Genomic DNA, 24,676 nt, shown 5'->3' with positions numbered 1-24,676 from the left:
TAGTTTTCAATAATATCTATAACATATTTCTGAGAGATGAGATCTGCTTTTGATATCAGAGAGTCAGGTTTCATCAGGAGGGTTTCTGGGATGTTTGTGTTTAGTAAAGTAAAATATTTTACTTACAGCTGTTACACATCATGACTTGAGTTGCTTTGAAGCCCTTTGATGTTCAAACGTCTTACAGGGTCCAGACTAATTTTTCTATGTTGTGCCAGATGGCTGTATGGTACAACCAACAGTCCTTGGACACCTCATGTTCAGAGCAGTATTTTGTGCACAGAAGCTCTGTTCCTAGCTAAGTTCAATGTCAAACTCATGGTGGGAAAAACAACACCTGGATGGTGGAACAGGTGAACTAACTGGTGTGCATTCGAATTCAGATGGTGTTAATAAGTGTTACTTTAACCCAGCAATAGCGGTTCCCATATACAATCTGTGGGAGGGTTTATTTGAACTCTCAGACTTTTTTTTTTATTTTTTCTTTATTTTGCTGTGTGTTGTTTCTAGTTTTCCAACTAATCTTAATTCTGTGCTCTCAGAATGTGCAAGTCTGGTTTTTAAATTTTTCTATTTCAGTCAGGGTAAAACAATCATTCTAATAATCACTGATCAAAAAGTATTAACCAAAGAATTTCTTTTGGATTTTATCTAAAAGGCTGTAATTGGGTTTTCACTTATGATCACTTGGGCTTTGAATGTTTAAAGGGAGAAAAGTTTTATAGCAACATAAGATGGATTTTGAGTTGCCATGTAAATCTACTCCAGTGGAGTCAGAGAATTAAAAATATGAATTTTGAAATCAGCATTTAATCTCATTTATGTCATTTATGTGCATGTTTGCATAGCAGACACATAATTCTGTGGCTTAAGAGACTTTAGATGTTGATCTATCAAGCAGAACCTCCAGGGAAGCATCTGATCCTAAATCCCGCTGCAGCACAACAGAAAGCCCAAACATACTGCCCGACTCAGCAACAAGAGGAGAAGGAGCTTTAGCAGATGGTGGATCCCACTGAGCTCTGATCTTCGCATATTCAGTCTGGAGTTACATGAAAAGACAGAAGATACTGAGACAAACTAAATCCAAGGAGGGGCTTTCAAGCTCCTTTGGGAAGCTTTCTAGTAGCATGAAAAACTGTGCAAGTGTGGCGTTTAAAGGAACTAATATCACCACTGGGTGACAGTGTTTCACCAGAAGGTGTTTGTGTAGCTGTAGAAGAAACAAGGAAATCCTGTATTAGATCAGGGCCGTGCAGTGGTTTGCATGGTCACCTTACTGCAACAAGGTTGTGGGTAGGGTTGCCAACTTCCTGAAAAATAAATAAGGGACACCTCGTGGCCAGGGCCAGGCGACCCAGTTGTCTTCACCCTTCCCAGTGTGGTGAATTTTCTAGCTCTTTTTTTTAACCATTTGACTTGAAGTTGATTTAAGTAGATATGTTCTACTTAAATCCTATTCTATTCTTTGTGATATGAACACATGTGAAACAAATGATCATTTAGCCATTTTTTTGTAGCTCAAAATGACAACATTAACACAGTAAAACAGGTCTCTTTCTTAAACAGAAGCCTGTCATGCTTAACTTTTGAGAATATAAGTAAATCTTTCTTTAAAAGAACTCTGTCCTGCTTAACTTAAAATAATAGAAAACAATAGAAAGAAAAATATTCTTCTAACAGTGCACATTTAGTGCATTTAGTACAATTGGCTTCAGCTGAGGTATTATTTCAGCTTTTCTAATGCTAATCAGCTGCTCCTGTTTGTAAACCCACTTGTTCCCATGATTACGCATCTTAACTCATCATCATTATTCATCTATGTATTACTTTTATGTATTAGTCATCTATTTGTTGTAATCATCTATCCTTGGAGTTGTTTATTACACAAAATAAATTATATTATCACACTTCTGGCCACATAGCGCTGATATTCACTGCACATGCCCATATTAACTTTTTCCAGCCAGGTGTTTTCCTTTTCCCATTCTTCCCTTTCTCTGAGGGGAACAAACATTGCTGCTCTAATGCTGGGCTCACACTGTGCGGTTTTAGGCCCATTTTGAGCCGATTTTTGAGTCGTGCGACCGTTTTGGTGATCGGACCGTTTTTTGGCCTTCGTCGTGCGTCGTGTAGTATACGTGGGGTAACGAGAAGCGATTAACACCTCGAGCAGCTCCCGATCATCAATCGCTCGTGAGCCGCTCACACTGCTCACGCGCAAACACGTAAACGTCGGTGAAAAAGATGGAGCAGCACGGCTGTGCAGCGTGTGATCTGGACACAAGCGATGGAGGCACAACTTGTAGAACTTTGGAAAGCTCATCCGAGCCTTTTCGATGTGGCCTCACAAAATTATCACGACCACAACAACCGTGAAAATAGTTGGATCTACACTGCTGCTCAATCACAGCTGCCTGATCAATGTTTTTCATTAGCAATTTAGCAAAGTTGATGGTGGTGGTGGTGTGTCTGTGTGAGTGAAAGACAGAGAGCGACAGATTTTCTGTTATAACCTTCATTTTATGGAGGCAGTGTGAGCACTCAGGTCGCATCAGAGCATCGGGCCGTATAGTGTGAGACCTGCATCGTGACCTACCAACTTCTAACCCCTGCGAGTCAATCGTGCAGTTTGAGCAGGAGCTGAATAACGTGACTGAAAAAAAAAATCGCACAGTGTTTGCCCAGCTTTATGCTGGGCAAACACTGTGCGATAAGTGTGCTGTCAGCTCATTGGTCACAAAGCAGGAGAGGGGCTGGGAATTATGTTTTCAAACAAAGTGTTAATTCCATAAACATTTATAGACTACTTTTGATCCTCACTGTATTACGGGACAAAGTGCGTCCCTTATTAGCTCAATACGGGACGTGTACTTTTGTTTCTAAATACGGGACGATTCCGTATTTTAAGGGACGGTTGGCAACCCTAGTTGTGGGTTCAGACTTCCTGGTCAATGAGTCCCTTTTATGTAGTTTGCATGTTCTACCACAGTTCAAACACATACTTTTTTTTTTTTTTATCTTAACTGTAGATTCTAGATCAGCCATAGGTGTGGACATGAGAGTAAGGAGTTCTCTCTTTTGGCTGGACCTGATAGACTGGCAACATGTCAAGGGTCACCCTGCTCTCACCCAATGGCTGCTGAGGTAGATCCAGATCAAAGCAGCCGAGAAACTGAAGTAATTCCACCAGGTAACTGTTTTGGCAGATGATGATGACTTCTTTAAACATTTAAAACAAAAACATGAAAGAAAAAATTATGAAGAAAATTCTAATTCCAGCTACTTGAGGTAATTCGGCTGTCTTGTAAGGATGCTTCCTGTGCGTCTCCTGCATGAGTTGCTTCGGGCATATTCCACCAGAAGGAAGCCCCAGGGCAGACCCAGGATAGCTGGAACCCCCAGGCCTCGAGTTTGACACGTATACAAAAGGAACATTGTCACTTCAGGGGTCAAGCAGGTATTTCTTTTAATTTCCATAGTGCACGCCCATATATATGAGGAGGATAGAAAGATCTACATAAATTCGTTATATTTTCTTGAGAACATCAAGACCGTCAACATCAAGATCTCCCAGTTTTTCTCATTTCATTTTGATATGCATTTGCAAAGATACGACACAAAAGATCCTACCTCACAATAGTAAAGCTCGTAAATTCTTCCAAAAATTCCTGGATCTGTTCCAAAGACAATTCCTTTGACGCTGGGCCTCTAAAAACCTCACCTTTCATTACGTATTTCTTCAGATCTGTCCCTAACTTATTGAGTAATTCTGTAAACATGCATTATGGAGACAATAAATATTAAAGCACTCCTTTGACATTTATCATCTTGTTCTTACATCACTGTTTAAAACTCAAGGCGCTCTGTGCAATCACCAGTCTTTTCCATGGAAGACCGAAAGGTACAGAAGCAGGCAGGTGAATCCATCACTTTGATGTTCACAGTAAAAAAACACAAGTACAAACCTGGTTCCAGGCTGGAGTATGAAATTTATTCGCAATGGCGGGTGAAGGAGAGATTGTCAGGTGACTTTGTTTACCATCTTAAGAGAACACAGTGTTGTGCACACTGATGAGATACCTGAGCTTGGCAGTCTGACCAACATAACCAACGCACACATTGACAACACGCTGGTCTCTGTACAAAACAATAGAAAACAAACGGGTTTAAGGCAAACCTTTACTGGTAACAATGAGAGATGTGACCTCACATCAGGAACTATATATGTGTTGATGCTGAATCTCTCAGAGTCTCTAGTTACAGTACAAAACTATACAACAGAATACTACACATGCGTATTAGCTCATCATCTCCTACATCAACGATCAGACACCAACTGCAGAATTTAGAAGGATAAAAATGAATATTACTGATAAAATAAATGTGACATTGAGTCAGTACTATTCTTTATTGCACAACGTGCAGAATTTACAACTACAAAATCTGTCAAAAACAAATCAACAAAAAATGGACTCATCAGTGTTCTTCAAGACGCACTTCATCCAAACCGCAAAACCACCTCAGAATTTTCTGAGATTTTAATTTTTCTTTATGCCTTCAAAGCAAAACAGAAATATTAGAGAAATTAAGGTTTTCTCTGTTTATCAACTTAGTTTTACTTTGCCCCAAAACTGAAGCTAGATTCTGATATTGTTAAAATGATTTTATTCTTTACAATTATGAATAAACTTAAAATAAATTTTTTTTGTCTTTACCATATTTTAAATTTTACTTTACCATTGAAAAACACATTGGCATTTCATTATGAAGTGATTAAATCCAGAAATATCTTAAAGCAGTTTATCTACTCATAGCTATTTTCCCTATTTTCTACCATACCAAACTATTTTTATTGCCCAGCATTTTTTACACAGCAGAAACTTTCAATGTATTTTTTAGAAAACATCCACTGAATATAATTTCATTCTCAAAGTATTGCAAATTTTCTTCTTTCAGCACCTTTATAGTCTATTCTTTCCTCTGCCAGCAGTGTTGCTTTTCAGTATTTATTGTAGTTTTAGTCTCAGTATATTAAAGCTTTTCTTCTACATTAATTTCCCATTTAGTCTAATTATAATATTCACATTTTCTGACAAAAAGGGAATAACAACTTAAAAAATACATTATATGAGCTGTCAAGACTTTAAATATGTGTTCCAACTTTCCCATTTTCCATCACATTATACACAAAACCTTTAAGCACTCTACCCTCACGCAAATGTTTTTCTTTTAACCTTTATTTTCATTAAACCTCTTTACTCAAAATGACTTTATTTGCATGATATAAAAACACAATACACTGAGCCATAATATTTCATCTTAAGGCATTAGAGGACAATGGTTTGTGTGATTTTGGGTGAAGTGGTCCTTTAACACTTGTGTGTAGAAGGCTTTGTTTATATGAATCAATGGCCATCAGTCTCTTTTCATCCAGATAACACCACCACCGCTGCCCTGCACAAGAACTCATCCAGCTGAGACAATGACGCAGCTCGGAGGACAATGTACACTGAGAGCCTCTCAATTCAGTCAACATTTGGCATTGTGGGTCATTTCAAACACGGCGCAGAGGCAAAGCACAGTATCTGCAGATGGGAGTATTCAACAGAAAGTAAATAAAACAGGCACAAAATGTAAAAGCAAGAAGCTAACCCCTGCTGTTAAGGACAAACATGAGCTCCACGTGAATGCAGGCCGTCACTACAGGTCCTCTCCAGCAGCAGCAGCGATAAACACATTCGGTTTGAGGTGTAACAGCATCAGATGACGACGACAATGTGGAGGCAGAGCGACCAGCAGCCACATTTCAAATCAACACATTTTTATTAAGTTTGATCTGACTCAATCAGTCACCACCTTAAAACCCGTGACATCATCAGGTGACCTCACCTCCCGCACACTCACATGCGCACCTGTTCTGCTGAGGCAGGCGTGTGTTTTGGAGGAAACGTGATGTACTGTGCAGGCGGATGGTAACACTGAACACACAGCAGTGATTCAGTAAAGTAGCTGCAACACACGAAGGACCATTTTTCATGTGTATGTTTCATTTTCACATTTTCTGTTATTCAAAACTGTTCTTTGACAAATACAGTGAAAGGGAAATTTAACCGACCTACTAACAAGCATAGTCTATGTCTCAAAGCCAGATAAATCATTAAAAATGAGCTAAACCGTTGCACTACTGGAACACACATGGAGTGCAGTTTTATTTTGACATGCTGCAGGGAATGCATCTAATATAGAGCGCAAAATGCATGTTAATCTGCTTTTCAAAACAATACCAATTTCAACCTGACTTTTTTGCAAAAAGTACACAGGATAAAATGTTTCAGAAAAATAAACAAAAACAAAGAAGCAGGCGGATTATTTTTCTTATCATTGTGGAATTTGACACTTAAAAACAAAACGAATAAACAAAAAACACCAATAAATAAAGCAGAGATCAGTAACAGAGTTGGATGAAATAAGTCTACTGCTTCACTCCACCTGTAGATGTTTTGATCTTTGCTCTCATCAACTGAAAAATGAGAAATTTGAGTTCATTCGTACATGAGGTCAAAAGGAGCTGACGGACCTTTCACTACAGCACACTAAATGACCTTTTGCCCTCGTCCACAGCCCCCTTTACGTTTACAATATAAATAAAAGAAAGCCTATACCCCGTAACAAAAGTACCAACTTCATGATGACTATATTAGCAAAGAGCTTAACAAACAAACCAAACTCTCACCTGAACCTAAATCCAAAGTGCAAATTTAACCAAGAAAGTGGCAGTGAAATAATTTGCAGGCTTGTACAAAAAGGACGTTCTGATTTGCTTTAAACAGAAAAGAAAGAAAGAAAGAGGAAGTAACACTGGCATCAGGTTTCCTCCAAAACCACATTTTGCTGATGTAAAACAGCTGCACTGTTTTTGTGTAGGGGATGGAGTGTCTTTAAAAATCATACACATGAAGGAAGGTTAAATAAATGTGTCAAAATAGGATTTTTAACTTAAAAGAAAGCACAGACAGTGTAACAGTTTGGTATTTACAATAGCAAAAAGGTAAAGTTACAAAAATTATAATCATGAAAAGCAAAGAGAACGATTCGGTTCCTATACATTTTCTTGCACGTGAACAGTTAAAACACGCTGTAAGTTTCTCTCGTTGAGCATACTGAGTAGCACCTGTACTCTCCTGAAATATCTGCTCTTTGCAACCGTAAGTTTGTCAGAAGATTTCTTAGTACTGGAGCAGAAAATGAAACTGGTATAAATGTAATTCTGCACTGGTGAAAAACAGACAATGACAGTAATATTCCAGTATCTTAATATATATTATTTGTCCTGACATTCAGTTGGCAGAAGCACACAGTTTACACCACGTCACCCCCCCTTGCGTCTCTACGTGGAAAACAGAGGGAAGAAAAGGTGAGTGCAGCTAACAGGAAGGGTGCAGAGTCAGTAATGGCCGGCGTGTCCTCAGTGAGGAGCTGAGCCGAGGACTGAACAAGGCTTGATTTTGAAAACAAAAATGTGAAGATGGCAGGCAATCTGGTTGCAAACACTGACACAGTAACGCACCAAGTCAAACAAGGAAAGGATCTGCGGGAGAGAAGGAAACAAGGTCACTCTTTGAAAGCAGAAAAACAGGAGCTTAACACACTGCGGAAACCCACTGATGCCAAGAAAATGAAAACTAGATAGTGATATATGGGCTGGCCAATTAAGACAAGTTTAAGATATTCCAGCATGCGCCCGTACGACCCTTTGATAAATCATGGTAGCACTTTTTATGATAGCTCAGCAGCAGTGTTGTCATAAGGAGAAAACAAGAAGATAATTCAGAACCTGCAACTTATTAAAACTTATTTACCACATAATATGTAAATAATTAAGTAATATCTTGTATCAGCACTGGGTTTAGCTGAGTAATATTACACAGCAAATGTATGGCTATGAAGCAAAACCAACAGGTAACAGTGGTATAACACTGATACTGGTATATTGGCCATGCATACTGTGTGTTGTGACGAATGCTGGGGACATATGGCAGGACTAATTCCAGCATTATAACACAGTAATAGTCTCCTAATATGTTGAAACACCAATCAATACTTTGTCATTATTATGAATTAATACCACTTTAAAGCCAGCATACAAGAAAATTAAATGGACAGATGTTTCCATTTTATTCTAAAAGATTTTAAAGACGATACTCATTACTAATTGGTTTCCTCAAAATCATGCATGTTTCCACACTATCCCCCCAGTTTCTGACACCTTATTACAAAAAAAATAAAATAAATAAAATAAATCACAAACTTCAGTGTAACATTGCTCAGCTAAAACCACTTGATACAAGACGATTAGTTGGCTTTTACTCAAGCATTTAATTGGTAATAACGTAGCATTTATGTGTTATGACCTTCTTGTTTTCACCTTATTAGCCCACTATTACCACATTTTTAAAATTTATTTATTTATTTATTTTTTAAACAGAGCTGCAATAACAAATGCAACCAAAATTATAAATATATAAAAAATATCTGCTTGGGTCCATCGGATACAAATCTGTTTCTACTTGTTTTTTTGTCTTGAAGGACAAAATTGGTTTATTTTAAACTGTAAATTTATATATATTTAATTTTACGGACTTACGTTTTGTTTCTAGGGATGATTGAAGTATGCCAGCAATTCATTAAGTGATGTGGTTTGTCCTTGTTAACAAGCATAAATGTTTGGGCTAATTTAGAAATAACATCATTGTTCATTTATAACACTGCCTGGTGGTGCAGGCTGAAGCAGGGTTTTCGCACTGAACACCAATTTCACTTATTGCTTCGTACCTTTACAGGCAACAATGGGCTTCCATACAGCACAGACACCATCAGTATGAAGGTGTAACGATTATGGATTAAACAGCAACAATAACTGACTGAAGGTGACACTGTGACTATCAGAGTAGGAAAAACACAAAGATATAAACACTGAATTCTGGACATGACCCAGCTAAATGGAACACATCCGTCACTCATATTATTAGTTACCTCTGTGATTTTCCAGCTTTTCAAAGTAAAAATGTCATGACCACATTTATCCAAACTTGGCATCGTGCGTACTTACCAGTGCAATCCAGAGCACCAGGTACTCATCAATAAAACTATTGAAATACTGATCCAGGAACAGTAGTCCTGGTCCCAGGAAGGCTAAATCGTGGAGATGCATCTCACTTTTTGTCATATGTGCTACCTGTACACAAAGATCACACACAAACACACACACAGAGTTTCAATTAAACAGTCATCTCTGCAGGGCACTGGAGTTGTTTGAAGTTTCAGTTTTCTACATAAATTGCATCAAACTTCCTCTGCTACAGTTTGATGTGGTGGCCCGCCTAATGAATCTTGCATGCATCTTAAATTATTGGGGAGTTTTCCCACCCCATCTCTGTCCTAATTTTATAAAGTTTAGTCTGTGAACATCTTCAGAGATGCCTCTCATCCAGCATCTCTCCACTTTGAGCAGGAAAGGAAGACAGTTTTAAACATGAGCAGTTCAGAAGTCTCTTCCTGGGGATGTTTAGACTCTTGAATCCCCCCCCAAAGATTTATTTATTTTTTACAATAACAGGTTTTAGAATAATTATTTGTGGCATTTGTGAATCTTATTGTGAATCTCTATTTTGAAACCTGTATTTATAACTTTTTGTTATGATGAGCAGTAACAAACATGTTTTTTAATGCCAGCAGAAACTCAAGGTCCAGTAGAAAACCTGGGTGAGAACGAGGAGACAACATGCAAAGTTCACGCCAAAGCCTCCTGCCTGGATCGGAGTCCCTTTTGCTGCTGTTGGCAACAATGTCAGCAACCAATAAATTAAACTGAGAGTCAAATGTTGAGTTTTAATGTTAAGTTTCAACCGTGTGTCGTGATTGTTGATGGAAAGCGGCTGAAAAGCCAACAGTGTAAATTAGAGAAACAAACAATCCTGTTTTTATCCTCCTGCAGTGTCTGCAGTGTTTTGGATGCTGTACCAAAAACCTGGAAGCAGTTTTACTGGTTGGCAGTCTTTGTCCTTACGTACGGCTATGAGCTGTGGGTAGTGACGGAAAGAATTACACACTAAAACAAGTGGTGGAAATTAGCTTCCTCATTGTCTGGGCCCTCAGAGATAAAGGAGTTTGGTTATTTGGGAAAGGCTCAGAGTAGAGCCACTAATCCTCAACACCAAAAGGAGTTAGGTGTGGCGTTTCGACATGTTGAACAGAGAAGAGACGCCAGGGCAGAGCCAGGATAGCCTGGAGAGATCATGTCTCTCAGCTGGCTTAGGAAAAATAGCTAAGTTTGTCAGCGTCTATGCTTTTTCAGGAATCCTTTCCCAATAATTATTATTTCATTGATAAGCTGAAGTAAAGCTGAAACAATTAAATATGCACGTTAGCTACCTCATGCATGAGGTTTACAAAGTGAAAAACATAAGCTTTTTTTGGTTTGTTGATGGAACTATTCAAACAGTTTTATCCTACTTTCAGTCTTTATGCTAAGCTAGGCTAATCACACCTTTGATGCTCACAAGTAAAACTTGCAAAATGTTAAAACCCTTCTTGAACACTGAGCATCGTTCATCCTCTCCAGACTATCTTTATGCAGGATATCAGGAATAACAACCGTGAAAAACACAAAGCGCAACCATAATTCAGTAAATATAAACTAATGATGATTATAAAGAGAGGAAAAAAAAGTATGTTTGACTTACAACTAATTTATTGGTGATTTTGGCCGAGACAAAGCCAAATGCCAGGATATAAAGACATGGATGATTTTCAAAGAGCTGGACAGCAGACTTTTTGTATATCATCATCGCCAAAATTATGACTGAACCAATATGTAAGACTGGAGAGAGGACACTGGTTCCCTGCAAGACAAGGGAGGAGAAAAAGACAATTAATATCAGTGGAAACTGACAGAGGAGCTGCTCAGGTACAAAAAACTGTAACACAAACTAAAGCTAGCCTAACAATGCTTTTATTCTGAACGGAAATGAAACTTTATTCTGCTCTTTTTTTACAGATATCCATTAACATAGGTTTCAGCTGTACGTACTCTGCTACATAAGACACAGCCTGCAGATCAAGTTCCCCCCGTGTGTAAATTACCCCTTCATCTGCTATGTAAAAATAGGCTGTCAAGCTGGTCAAAACACTGGGCGGTTCTCATAAGGCACCAGGGCAGAGCTGTGCAGCGCATCAGTCAAAAAGAGGCATTACAAACCAGGACAGGACACTGAGGGCTTACTGCTATCGTGGATCCGTTTTTGCCCACACCTCCTGTGAAAATAACTCTGAAATAATTGGTGCAGGAGAAGATGGCTCCTAACAAAGTGCAGATGGCAGGAATCATTTTCATCTGGATATTTAGGATCGGAATCTGGAATTCGAGACATTGACATGGAAATCTTAGATGCTTTTATGCAACACAAAGTCATCAAAACAAATCCTGATCAGACAGAAAATTTGCATTTTTGTACTTTGAGAGCACATTCACTACACCACCCTCATTTAAACAACCATGACTAATGTTAGAGACTACTAAAAGGCACTTACTTATAACAATTACAGTAAAACAGTTCAAACATGACTGTTAGAGCAGCATTACTGTGAAATGATCAAGTTAAACGTCATGACATTACAGTCTCACTGTCATTGGTTCCAATTTCTTCAGATTAAGATCAATCAGAATTACCAGTGACTGCCAAAAAGCAGATCCTCCCACGGCGGCCAGCAAATACACGATTATAATGAAGATTTGCACCTCAGTCACATCAATGCTGAGTGGGAGGAGAAAGCAGAGAGTTTACGGTGAGGATTAGTGACGTATAACAGCACACAGTCATCCTGCAGCATTCCTCCACAACAAGCTGCCGGACACGGAGCCCGCTCTTCTGCTCGACACGTTTGATTTGGAGGTTAAAAGGTGCGATCAGTAATATTTCACTGGCTCGGTCAACAAAAGGACGAGTTTTGTCAGCAGAGTGAGTCACTCCCCTGATCTCTTTGACTTGAGCAAGTTTACTGCAGGGCAAACTGTGACATGGGTCTAGTAAACGTCACTAGGACATCAGGTTTGATGCATGTAGACAATACCCGAGCAAGGCTGCAGTTCCTCTGCTGCTCGTTTCCACCTTATCTGCTTCTTGCTGTGATCATGGTGACAGCCGAAGTTTGTCTTATATTTTGATTATGAAAACCATCTGATAACATGTTTTCATTTATTATTGGCTCCAAAGCTGACAGTCTGTCTTGGGATATAGAGCACTGTTCGAAAGTCTGAAGCCACCACTCATTCGTTCATGCTTTGCTTCCAAGAAGCCAGATTAAATTTTTTTGTAAGCGATGTTGAGCAGTAATTCTACAAGTTTTCTGAGGGTCTTTCAAAGTTTTTCCTCTTGACATTGGCTGCTTTTTCCATTCATTTTCAGTCAAGTCCTTCCACCTGACCATTTCCAGGACTTTCTTTTATTTGTTTTTTTAAGCTACTGAAGACTGACCTATGAATCATTACAGGATAAAGGCACCCAACTCAAGAGCTAAACCAATGTTTTGTCTACACATAACAGAGACTTTGTGACTAGCAGCCTGTTGCAAAAAGCATGTTATGTTTATACCCAAAGAGCTGTTAGCTGAATAAATTGGCATCTGTCAGCTTGGTGTGCAGTGTGTCTTTAAAGATTTTGAGGAAACTAAACTGAGTACAAAAGACGACGTGGGAGGACTAAAAAAAACAACCCCCCCCCCCCCAAAAAAAACCTGTGTAGAGCAGACAGACAGGATCTGAAAGTCATATTCTTAAGAGGCGAAAAAACCCCATTAAAGAGAGATGCATCTGGCCCCTTCAGTTAATACACTCTTCTACTGCTTCATTCAAAATAGTCTCAGTGGAAAGGTGGCTGTCAAGCCATTCTTAGACTGACATATACCTAATTACACACGTCATTGGCTGAAAATCAGTGGGAACGGGTCTTAGAGTGATAAGTCCAAGTTTTAAAGTTTTGGTTCATTGCCCATATGTTACGGTTGACATGAAGAGAGAGGTACAACAGAGAGCGTGTACAGCCACTCTGTAAAACCAGGTGGAGGCTCTGTTATGGCCTCTAATCAAAATATTTAGTTTATAAAAATGTAAACGCATAAAGTCCTTCTTAACAAAAGTTTGAAACTAAAATCTTATAAATGTTATATTTAACAGATGAAAGCTAGCTGCCCAATTGCTTCAGCTGATGCTACTCAGAGCCATATTTTACTGACCGCACCTTCAAGCAGAAATGAGTACGAGCTGATCTGACCATGTGACTCCATGCAGGTCAGAGTTCACTGTGGAAGCGGACAACAGCGAGCCATGCAGGCAGCAGCCAGAAAGTTTACCATCACGTTCCACAGGCAGGGACCCACAGTGGCTGTGAGCATCTGTAATCCTGCTAGACAGAGCTGCACCTCTGTTATATCAAATCTACACACAGAACACATCCACATTTACTGCGGGTCACCTGAACTTGTAAATGCTGCGATCTAATGACAAGACTAAACCTCAGGTCTAATTAACTCGCTGCACCTTTTATTAACTTTTTCAAAGCTTTGGACTGAATTCCTGAAAAACCTGTTTATGACTACCTTCCACCACAGATAGAGACAAAGGTCTTCAAAGCAACAGGTACTAATGGTGTGCGGTGATGAGATATTAATCAATTCTTTAACAAACTTTTTTTTTTTTGGGTAACAAAAAAAATTATTTCCCCCAGGGATCAATAAAGTATTCTGATTCTGATTCTCACAGGTTTCAGTATGTAAAGTCAGAAGGTGATTCAAAATGACGACATTCTTTCTATACTAATAGTCCATTCTGCCTAATATGAAGATGCTGGCTTTAAAAATAAATCACATCAAACTAATATTTGTGTTCAAAGAAAAATCAGTGTTTATATTTATACAGAAAGAGTTCAATAAAAGTGAGAGCGCACATAAAGGTCAAGTAAACAACTAGAACTTTTCAGGGTTTTCAATTCTTAAGTCAGTCACCATAAAAATTTTATGTCACCCTCATTTGTAATAAAAATCAGAGATTAATGGCTGACAAACTGAGCAATTTACTACTAATAATAAAAAACTCAGACTAGTTGACTAGTTTAACAGCCAGAAAAACATCTGAAACCTAACAGATTGAATTAAACAGACTCTACAGACTCTATGTGTGTGTTTAAGTACCATTTGAGACTTAACAACATCCTTTGGTAATAAAATCCTATGAATTGTGCGGCCATTTGTGTCGTGCGTAATATTACGCATATAAAATGCCAGAATACACAAAGTGGGGCTAATGCTAGCTGTGCTAACTTCAGCAGCCTTTATTGCTTTCAGTTTAAAATTTTGCATAACTGTAAAATTGGCCTGGCTTCATGGCAAAACATGGAATAGTTACAGAAACTCAAGTAAATCAAGTTCATGGCCATGAGTTGTCCTGTCAGGAAGTAGTGCCTAAACCTAGCAGAGTATTTTTTTTTTAAATAATTATGAACACCATTAAAACAGCACAAATGTTTTGAGGTAATCGTCTGAACTTTGAACTACTCCAGCCTCCAGATGTGGACATTTATTAATCCTTTAAATCCTACATAGAGCGAGTCTATGTAGATAGACATGACGGAAGAAATGAGACTGACAAAAAATGTAAAATGAAAAAAACAAAACAACACAAAGAAAACAGAAAAGGAACATTTGCACCCAGAAGTAAGAATCAATAGACCAAAAATGTATTTCATGAACAGCAGTGAGGCTGTGATTGCATATTGCAAAGTGGTTGCATATTTAAACCCCCCCATAAATAAACAGTACTTAGCCTCCCTGTAGATAAACCGATGATATCAATTTCAAAATCCTTCATCACCTTGTTCTCAAGTTATCGTACTCGCAGGATTTTCAGAAAACTTGACCTTAAGGTCGAGGTCACTGAAATTTAAACTCATCCAAGATTTTTAGTAGGTGCACCTACGATATCAATTTGAAGCTCCAGCATCGCCTTGTTCTCGAGTTACATTCACAAATTTACGTCCACCCGCACGATGGGTGGACAACAATACCCCATCAGCCTTTTACGGCTGAGGCGTACAAATAAAATGTTAGCTTACTGAGACACAACCCACGCACAACTGCTCACTGTGGAGATCAGAAGAAATCTGTCATTGTCTTACTTTCCACCACAGATAGAGACAAAGGTCTTCAAAGCAACAGGTACTAATGGTGTGCGGTGATGAGATATTAATCAATTCTTTAACAAACTCAGCACAGTGAAGCATCAGTAAGAACTGCTGTGAAATCAGAAATGAAACAGACTGGTCTTAAGACGACTACGTGTGTTGACAGATAAGAAAAACGGCTGCAAACTGTTCTCTTAAAGAAAAGGAAAATACGCAGTTTTTATTGACTCACATCCCAAAGCGCAGCGTTCCTGACACATATGTTTGCCAGTGTGCACAGTAGAACATAAACATCCCGGCGAAGCAGCAGAAGAACATCCAGTCTGGGTTGGTGCCCAGCTGCGCTGCTATACTGGTTCCCAACACCACAAACACTGCAGAGAAAAAACACACAGATTGTTCACTGAGCTTCAGATTTTCTGAAACACAGAATCAAACAGGATGTAAACTGACCGGTGGAGAGGGAGTCACAGCCGTGGTCAAACAGCTCACCCAGCGGAGAGCTGCTGTTAGTGCGTCTGGCCTGCTTCCCGTCGATGGCGTCCAACGACTGGTAGATAAACAGACCCACCGCACACAACAGGTATGCCCAGAGAGGAGCCTGGAGCAAAAAACACAAATAATCACATGAAGAAGAGGTCACTCTATGGCGATGCTCACGAACAGGTGCGGTCTAAGGCAAATTTTACATGCCGTGGCTGGTGGAGGATTGGGCAGCATGAACATGATGGTTTCTTTCACCTCATTAACATACATAAACACAGAGACTGCAATTGTTAGGGTTGTGCCAACACCTTTCATAATGAGTACTGTGGTGCTGGTGAAAGAGGAACTGGGTGGGGAGTTTAGTTCCTACTATGAAGTAAAGGCTTCAGTGTGAGGCCTTGTTCACATACAATGATGAATGAATGATGTAGATTAATTAAGTGAGTGGAAATGAACGGAGATCATCTGAACAGTCATTAAAATTTTTTGCCTTTAGGCTTGTAGTTGTAGTAACTCATCCAGCTCAGTCTATTATTACATGTGTGTAAAATGCCTCACTTGTCGCTCTCATTCAAGTCTTTACAGACAAACGCACTCAAATCAGAATCAGAATAATTTATTAAACCTTAAGGAAACTGGAGAAACAAAAGCACCTGTGCAGTTTCTAATGTAACAGCAGACAGAAATACTCTCACTTTTTCCCCCCTCATTGTGAGATTTGATATTTTAATGTAGCTGAAACACCCACAGATGACAAAAGCAGCAGCAACATGTCAGTGCTGGCTGCAAGAACGTCAGTTGCCTTTTTACTCCCCTCTGTCACCCAAATAAATATCACCAGATTAAAAAAATATATATATATATATATACGGTAGCTGAAGTAATTAAAGAAGCTCTCATATATTTGAGTCCTAAGAGCTCACATATGAAAGTCAACAGTTTTTGTTGGAGGTTGAAGGTAGTTCTAAAGGAAAATCACTGGTATTCAGGTATGTGGACTCTCCAGACCAACCAGGATGTTTTCAGTGGAAATTAAATACAGTTACAGTCCAATGGGTTAGCATTACAAAGACTAAAAGATCATTGCAAAGCTGTCTACATGGATATAAGCCAGAGCAAGTGACATGTCTTTATGATTTGATTCATTCATCCTGACTCTTTGTCAACAAATTAAGTCAGCTCAAAGTGACTTTATTCAAAACATGCATTTAATACTTATTAGCCTGTTTAATAAGATTGATATTGATAACCATTTATAACTTCCACAAAAAACATGAAATCGTGACCAAGCAGCAACCTCAGCATCTGAACAGCAAAGTTAACACCAAGAACAAAAAAAGACTGCAGTCCCTCTAATGGCCACTTGAGGCTGACCCTCAAACTTCATCAACCCCATAGATTCCCATGTTAAAATGTCCAACTTTATAGAATTAATAAGCACATTTATATTATTTTTCTGTTGTTTTTTTGAAAGTTCTCTCCATCCTGTGTTCAATTAACATCATTTCTGCCTCCAAAAAAGCAACACTGAGGCTTAAATGTGCACAAACACACAGACAACACCACAGTGCCAATGTTTTTCTTTTATATACCAATCTAAAAGCATCTTTACCAACACTGCTTTCAATCATGAGTTAACTGATGATTTTCTTATTACACTTTTCTTTCTCCGAGCTCTTCTGATGCTTCACATTAAAAGCCTTCCAGCAGCTTCTATGACCTAATCTTACCACTTTCATATCTGGTTATGTTTTAATATAAAACACTGACAGAAAATAACAATAACAGTAGCGCTGTAGCTATGGACCTCATCCTCTTTAAGATTATCGGCTAACCTGCTCAGTGGCAGTTGGGCAGTAGTAGACGAGCACGAGGGTGGTGAAGAGGTTGGTGGCCAGGCCAATGATGGTGATGAGATTGGGTGCAATCCAGGAAGGGACACGTCCTACCAGCCATTCCCAGTAGCGCTGCATTAAAGGCTCCAGCAGGGAGCGTCCAGCACTGCTGTACCTGCAGGGATGGGCAACAGGTGGCAGCAGTTGAGATACAGAGGAGCGACAGATATGAATGTTTACCGACTTTTACGAGGGCTTGACAATTATTAACTGTGTTTAAATATATCTCACCAAGCTGTAGAAACAGAATTACAGCTAGAGTTTCTTGAGTTTGTGAGCTGCAATGAAGAGTTATCATCAAAGTACTCAATGAAGGTTAATGTTCCAATCAGCACGAGAACAAAACACAAAAATCTCATCCAGACAAATGGGACGCTACATTATATGGCTTATGGTTGATCTAAAACATTTTGCTTTAGTACATAGGTGTTTCGTCAAATACATGAATATTTGTTACAATTTTACATTAGTCTCGGACGGTTAAAAGTTGGAAGATTTGTTCCTCTCAAAGGTTCACAAACTTTTTCTTGCAAAGATTTCTGTTTTAATTACTTAAAATGTCTTGTGATCTTCATCTCATTCACAGTTACAGACACAAAACAGAGGATACAAAAATATTTATGAACTGAAACAGTTTTCCAGTGAGGACTTGTCCGTAAGTCCTCCTCGTGCTTGTTTAAGTCTCATTAGCAGCTTGTGGGAATACTTCAAGTTTGGTGCTGCTAAAGGAGGTTCTGTGAGTTATAAACTGAAGGGTTCACCTACTTTTCTCAGCTTGTGCTCTAAATTATAACTAAATACATTCTAAAAAGACTTAAAAGTACAATTTCATTTCTATAGTACCTTTCAGACAAACATAACAAAAACCCTTCATAGGTAAATACCATAGACATCAAATAGCATCATTAAAAACTTTAAACCAATAACCATAAGTCCTCTGAATTCAGAGGTGGCTAGTGGCCAGTCGTTTAAATGTTCAAATGTTTAAGCTGTTTTCAGATTTAATAATAGAAACAGAACTGAAGAAGCTTCTCGGATGAGAGGTGAAACGTCTTCAAGCAACTTAAAGAAGTCCAGACACTTTTCTTTGTAAGCTCCTTTGACTACGATGACCTGGATGACTGAGAACCTTCACAGACAATAAAAACATTACCTTAAACTCCATTTGGATGGATTTTTAATGTTCTTAATCACGTCACTGCAAGAAATTCCAGCACCGTGTCACCTCCTACACATTTTAGATAACACACTGTGGCTGCTTCTTTAAGACTGCTATTATATGTGTAAATCCAGTTAACAGTATCATTAGCCAATTTATCTTAACACCCTAATTTAACATCTTAAAAATAAATAAAATCCCAGCTGCTTAGGCCCAAGAGGGGATCAATTTCACCCCATCGAGCTTGTAACATCCTGATGGAAACACTAAAGATGATAATGAAGATGTCGGTTTTGCTAGCTCATTAGTCTCAGACAAGACTAATGGCTTCAAAATAACAGTTCACCAGAACTCTGTGGTTAAACTCAAACAATGTTGTTAACTTATTTGGATTAAGTTCTTAAATTCAAACAAGTACTTTTGTTGAACTTTTTTTAAATTTTGAAATGACTTCCGTTTTAATTAGGAAGAATATGTTTTCACTTCTGATGCATTATTTGACCTTAAATTAAACTGAAAGTGATAATAAGGTTTTTGACTCAACTCGAGGTGTGACTCAACCCGACCGGTGAGTCTGAGAGGGAAACACGAAGAAGGGAAAAAAAAAACTTAGCACAAGCTGCTACAGGCCTGATCTGTTAACAGTAACATAGCTCGTCAATCCTGACATACCAGCAGTTTTTTTCCTAAACCAATCATAATAACTACGTATATCTGTTATCCATTAATGTAACACTATTTTTGAATAACATATTTCAATAATAGAGAGCGCTAGCACAAATCTTGACAAATATAAGCTTAAGTCACAAATTTTCCTGGAGGAATCGGGTTTAATTTAGGAGGTATTGTATCTGAGTGGCTGTGGGAATCATTTCATTTTTTTTTTTTTTTTTTTTTTCACGTTGAAACAAGTCTGTGAGAACACTTGGTGCAGGCAAGTCGTGTTTCATGCTGTGGAGACCACAAACACAGACCTGAAGCTAAAGTCTCTACAGAAAATTATTACAATTTGAGTCACTATGCTAGCTATAAATATGAACTGGAAACTGATATTGTAGACAAGGGCTGAGGACTCAGCTCCATTCTCTTCAGACTGTTAAAAGGCAACCTGTGAAGGTAAAAAACGCTGCCACACTTTTTTAATATTTGGTGTAGAGGAGCATCTCGTGACTCAGTGTCAGCCCTCTTCTGACTGGGTGCCCCTCACAAAAGGATTTGAACACTGCACCTGTGTGCATGAGATGATCATATTATGACTACACCCTCTGTTTGAAATCATACACAGCCAAGAGTAGAACAAAAAACTGAGCATGTGCTTTTAGCTCACAGGGATTGCTGTAGAAACGCTCACCTCCTTATTTGAAATCTTTGCTCGTTTTTAATACAAGCATCCAGTAATGCAACAGTACACATTTGACATAAAATAGATTTCCCACATGTCACTGTCTTTTCACTCCACTTACTAACACTTTGTTTTCCTGAGTTCAGCATACACAGCAGAAACCTGCATTACCTGTGCTCCTCCAGTCTCTTGAGTTGGTGTCGAGACAGGGGGGGTGAGGGCAACTCAATCAGCCTGCGCAGGACTCCAGGGGACAGCCAGCAGGTTGCCTCCATGCCCATGCCGTGCCCGGGGTCTTTGTCCCGGCTAAGGCCTCGGCGAGTACGCAGACCCCCCCCTTGCTGCTGCCCCGTGGCGCTCATGAAGCCCTGCTTCCTGCTGGTCTGGTCCCTGATGGCTCTACCTCTGCCACTGCCACTGCCCTGTCCGAGGGGCTAAAGATCCACAGTGAGGCCGGATGATGCCTAAGAAGAAAAACCCAACATCATAAAACTGCCCTGTGGAAATATCTCAGCAAAAAGAAAAAAGAATGCAGCTCCTAAAATCCCAAAAACCAATTTCAGAGGCTACAACTAAAAATTATTATTATTTTATAATTATTTTATAATTATTCTTCTAGGCTACTTGTTATACATCAATGTTAAATCTGGTGCTTAAGAACTTTCTCTAACAAATCCTTCAATTGGAAAAGCTAAAACTTGAAAACAGCTAAAAGTTAAAAAAAAAAATAACATACTTTTTTTTAACTAAAATTTAAAAAAACAAATTCACTTCACTAATACCAAGAGCCACATGGGAATACTGCATGACCAACTGCAACTGTTATTGATGGCATAGATTTTTTTTTTCCTGCTTGAATAATTTTAGTGAACATTTACCTATTTTAGGCAAATGAAACACTTACTATGCCCTAGTTTTAGCATAAAGTCAGACAAAGGCTCCTGCAAAGTGAGCTGTCAAAAGCCTAAACAACCAACCTCCCAAATACCTCTATAGCCCTGTTGCACTATGGAAATGTGGATGCAATACTCTTGAAAGTGAAAGTGCAATGCAGATATCTGCAGCTCCTGTAACACCCACATAGACATGCTCAAGACTGGTTAAAGAATGCAAATCTGATGCCATGTTTAACCAGTGCTAAGGCAACAAGTGGAAATGCATCAGTATAATAAAGGAGGGTTTGCGCGCCCCCCCTCCCTCTCCCCATGATCCTGTCTCTGTCAGATGAGTGGGCACGATGACAAAAAGCTCTTTTACACTTCACCCATTTCTGTTATTCGTGTTTTATAAACCTAGATTAATTACCACAAAGCCAAATAGGCTCATGTATTATTGTTTTAAAAATACCGGGGTAAAGTTTAAAATGTGACAGCAGATGTTTGGGTTAATCAGCTGATCAATTATATCGATGTACAATCAACGTTAACTGACAGTTTCAATATGGAGAAAAGAGCCATTAGCAGATCAATAGAGACAAAACTCTGACTAAGTCTCTGTGATGCAGGCCCTGAATGCTAATGCTGATAGCACAAGTTCACAGCAAGACTGCAGGTTTTAGGCAACGGACATGGTGGAGCAGCAGCAGCAGCACTAACATAACCAGACTGGACTTCCAGGGAAGTTAACTGCACGCTGTTACATCACATGTGAAGAAAAAAGGTGCACAATTATGGATTCAACATTTTCCTAGTACATACAGACTATTTAACACTTCTGTCAGTGCTAGACAAAGAAAATTTTCCTTTTTGCAAATATTCAGGATGTTATAAAAATTAACTAAGAACAGCAGAGATGCCTCAACAGCCTGTCAGGCATCTCTGTGCCCACTGAATTTAAACTGCCTGCGAGTTGTTGGTTTGGCGAAAAAACACACTTTTAAATGTGGCTTTGTTTAGACTCCTTAAGGTTTATATTTTTTTGCTTTACAGTACAAGCAGTGCTTTTACATGGAAAAAAAAACTTATATAAGCGTATATGTAATAGATGCCATAGTTGTAAGTTTCCTTGTGTCTTTGCAGGAGCAGATAGATGAGCCCATAAGTATGATAATCTGTCTGAGCTTTTAAAAAAACAAACAAACCTAGGAACGACCTAAAGCATGGATTTGGAGAGTTGTTCCTCCCCTACTCTAATGTATAAGCCCATCCATCCATCACCACTTGTTAGGAGTTAGGTGATAGAGGCTGCAGCCTAAGCAAAGAAACCTAGACCTCAGTCTCACACAACAAGACATTGCTAGCTTTACTGGCCCTGAACACCAAAGTGTTATCCCAGTAGGACATGCCCAGAAGACCTTAGCTTCCTCCTTTCGATGTGTAGAGTAATGGCTCTTCTTTGAGTCCCTCCCAAATGACCAAAATTCTCACCCAGCCACCCTTTGGAGAAATCTCATTCCCACCACTTGTATCTATCTCATTCTTTCAGCTGGAGCTTGTTCTCAACCAGGAAAGAGTGGAGTTCCCACTCCAGGTCAGGGATGAACTGCTGCCCCCAGTGAATGAGTTTAAGTATCTTGGGGTCTTATACAGATATATATAGAAAATGCACACTGACAAGACATCCACATGACGACGTCATCCGGAACATGACTCTCTGTATTGAGCTTGAAAAGACACTCCTGCAAAGAGCCACCCAGTTACAATCATAGGTGGATGTGAGTAATCAGCTTAATTATGCTCCCCATAATATTCTGAGATTAAAGGCAAGTTAAGACTCGTAACTGGGACAACAGGGCACATCTAAATTTCTGTAGTAACAGAGAAGGCCCATGTGTTGCTGATGACAGGACCCAGAGCAAAGAAGACGATGAAGAAAGATTAAATCAATAACGCAATATTTATTGAGACATTACTGACACTGACAGGAGTTAGTTCGCCAGCGGTTGGCTGCCGGTCATTAACCTCGTCTACGTTTCTAAACTACTTCTTGTGACTGTCACTTGAGCTGCTGACGAAGCTCGGAGGGCACCAAACAACCTGCTTCTTGAAACCTAGCACACTTGCTGTTAGCTCAGTCCCCATCAGTTAGCGTGTGCATTAGCTGGACTATCTGCAACGTTAGCGCAGCGAACGGCTACGGAACACTCATGTCAGGGTGGCATTATAAATTTACACGCTTGCAGCAAGTTTATTGACTCTTTTTCATACTTATTTTGCTAAAGGCACCGGTGCATACTCAGCATATTGCTCAGATCAGACGGAAACTCATGGACCTCCCGTGGTGACTGCGGCTAGCCTAGCTAGCTAACCCAGACTGCTGGCAGGATGCTGAACGTAATGCCGACTGACCTGAGCGATTAAAGGACGAGAGTCGCGGACAGTCCAAGGGCCAGGTGGGAGTGTTTGAAGTCGACAGACAGCACCTTTCTGTCCTCGGTTAGCTTTGTGATTTCCTCTCTATGACTTGGAGTATCAAAACAAGCGTCTGCATCTGTAAGGTGGATCACCACGACCGGTGTCACTGTGGTTTGACACAGCAGGCTAGTTATCGTTAGCCATCACAGAAATCTCGCGAAGTTTCCTTTCGTAGTGGGTAAATTTTGCCCTGAACTCATCTCACAGGCACACAGCCCGCTCAAACGCCCTCTAGTGTAGGGGTGTCAAGTTCGTTTAGTTCGTTGGCTACGTCAAGGTGGTCAGACTAACAAAACCACTGCATAAAAACACTCCACCAAAGGCTCCTATTTCCTTATAAAGAAGATTGTTTCTGCCAGGCAGATACGAGTAAAAATTTGAATTGTCATCTCTAAATTTTGAATATCGCAAAGTTTTGACTTGAGTTGGCTTTCAAGTAATTTGAAATTTGAAGATTTTTTTTTTTTTTTTTTTAAATTGGACTTACTGACAGTGGTGAGACTTGCTTTGACAAGGACTTTGGGTCAGTGCTACAAAGAATGTCTTTTAGTAACTAAGTATTGATAGTTTAAGGTTAGAAGCCTTTTAAACATGGATTTAAAGGCTTCTCATACCCAAGCTGCAATAAATCAATCATTATCTGATCATGAAAAAAAACAAAACAGTTTTTTTAATCCTCACAACCCAAATAATAGCATTTAAAAAGACAGAAAACCTTTTGTATTTTGTAAGTTTTGAGATTTTACCTCAAAAATAATATTATCTATCTGATTTTTCTTCTTTGTTTAGATAACACAGCCCAGATTTAGTTTCTCTCATCCACTTCAGATGCTGCAAACCTTGCACCCGACTTTATTACACCCAGAACTGATTGACAGCAACAAGTGGTCTTCAGGAAGTTCAAAGTGCAGCAGTTGTTATCCAAAAAGTTCGATCATAATTGTCCTGTCCGGGTGTCTTTGCAATATAAGCCAGACCTGATTTCAGAATCTTCCTCCTGACCTTCAAGGTCCTAATCGGATTATCTTTCCCCTGACATTTCCAGCCCCATTACTCAACATACACCATCACACCCTTCACGCTGGGCTCTTAACTGTCCCTGGATTCAGTAACTAAACTCCTTTGAGGATACAGCATTTGGCCACAGAGCTCTTCTCCTTTGGCACAAACCTCCAGTCCAAGGTCGCCAGGGTGGCTAAGTGCAG

The 24,676-nt window shown here is 39.3% G+C and overlaps 1 protein-coding gene and 1 long non-coding RNA gene across 5 annotated transcripts; one reads left to right on the top strand and one right to left on the bottom strand.

Moving 5' to 3' along the window:
* Positions 1-1,270: 1,270 nt before the first annotated feature.
* On the top strand, positions 1,271-12,781 carry LOC112434826 (uncharacterized). 3 transcript variants are annotated; one of them, XR_013098678.1, is made up of 4 exons: positions 1,271-1,379; positions 3,033-3,193; positions 3,283-3,460; positions 9,736-12,781. It is a non-coding gene; the product is annotated as an uncharacterized LOC112434826 (long non-coding RNA). The 3 variants fall into 3 exon arrangements; XR_013098677.1 differs by having other exon boundaries at positions 1,271-1,384; positions 9,739-12,781; XR_003024249.2 differs by having other exon boundaries at positions 1,271-1,384.
* cept1b (choline/ethanolamine phosphotransferase 1b) lies at positions 3,973-23,632 on the bottom strand. 2 transcript variants are annotated; one of them, XM_076884216.1, is made up of 10 exons: positions 23,406-23,632; positions 20,290-20,582; positions 17,558-17,732; positions 15,690-15,837; positions 15,469-15,610; positions 13,411-13,495; positions 11,285-11,416; positions 10,746-10,904; positions 9,113-9,238; positions 3,973-7,591 (listed from the first exon to the last, which is right to left on the bottom strand). In XM_076884216.1, the coding sequence occupies exons 2-10, from the start codon at positions 20,478-20,480 to the stop codon at positions 7,469-7,471; spliced, it is 1,281 nt and encodes a 426-aa protein (XP_076740331.1). In that variant the 5' UTR covers positions 20,481-20,582; positions 23,406-23,632; the 3' UTR covers positions 3,973-7,468. The 2 variants fall into 2 exon arrangements, with proteins under 2 accessions (XP_076740331.1, XP_004547461.1); XM_004547404.3 differs by lacking the exon at positions 13,411-13,495 and adding an exon at positions 11,732-11,816 and having other exon boundaries at positions 23,406-23,631.
* Positions 23,633-24,676: the final 1,044 nt, after the last annotated feature.

Source organism: Maylandia zebra, linkage group LG5 (genome assembly GCF_041146795.1).
Source record: "Maylandia zebra isolate NMK-2024a linkage group LG5, Mzebra_GT3a, whole genome shotgun sequence".
Classification (NCBI taxonomy): domain Eukaryota; kingdom Metazoa; phylum Chordata; class Actinopteri; order Cichliformes; family Cichlidae; genus Maylandia; species Maylandia zebra.
The sequence above is the reverse complement of the archived record's forward strand: the minus strand, read 5'-3'. Positions and strand labels throughout refer to the sequence as shown.

Bases quoted from the DNA above. Each gene is read 5' to 3' on its own strand.
- cept1b (XM_076884216.1), bottom strand. From the start codon at position 20,480: ATGAGCGCCACGGGGCAGCAGCAAGGGGGGGGTCTGCGTACTCGCCGA. The intron at 13,496-15,468 runs GTGAGTCAATAA...TTCTGTGTGTAG, and splicing joins GGAACGCTGCGCTTTGGGAT to ATTTGATATAACAGAGGTGC. The intron at 11,417-13,410 runs GTAAACTTTCTG...CTCGAATTCCAG, and splicing joins CCTGCCTGTGGAACGTGATG to ATTCCGATCCTAAATATCCA.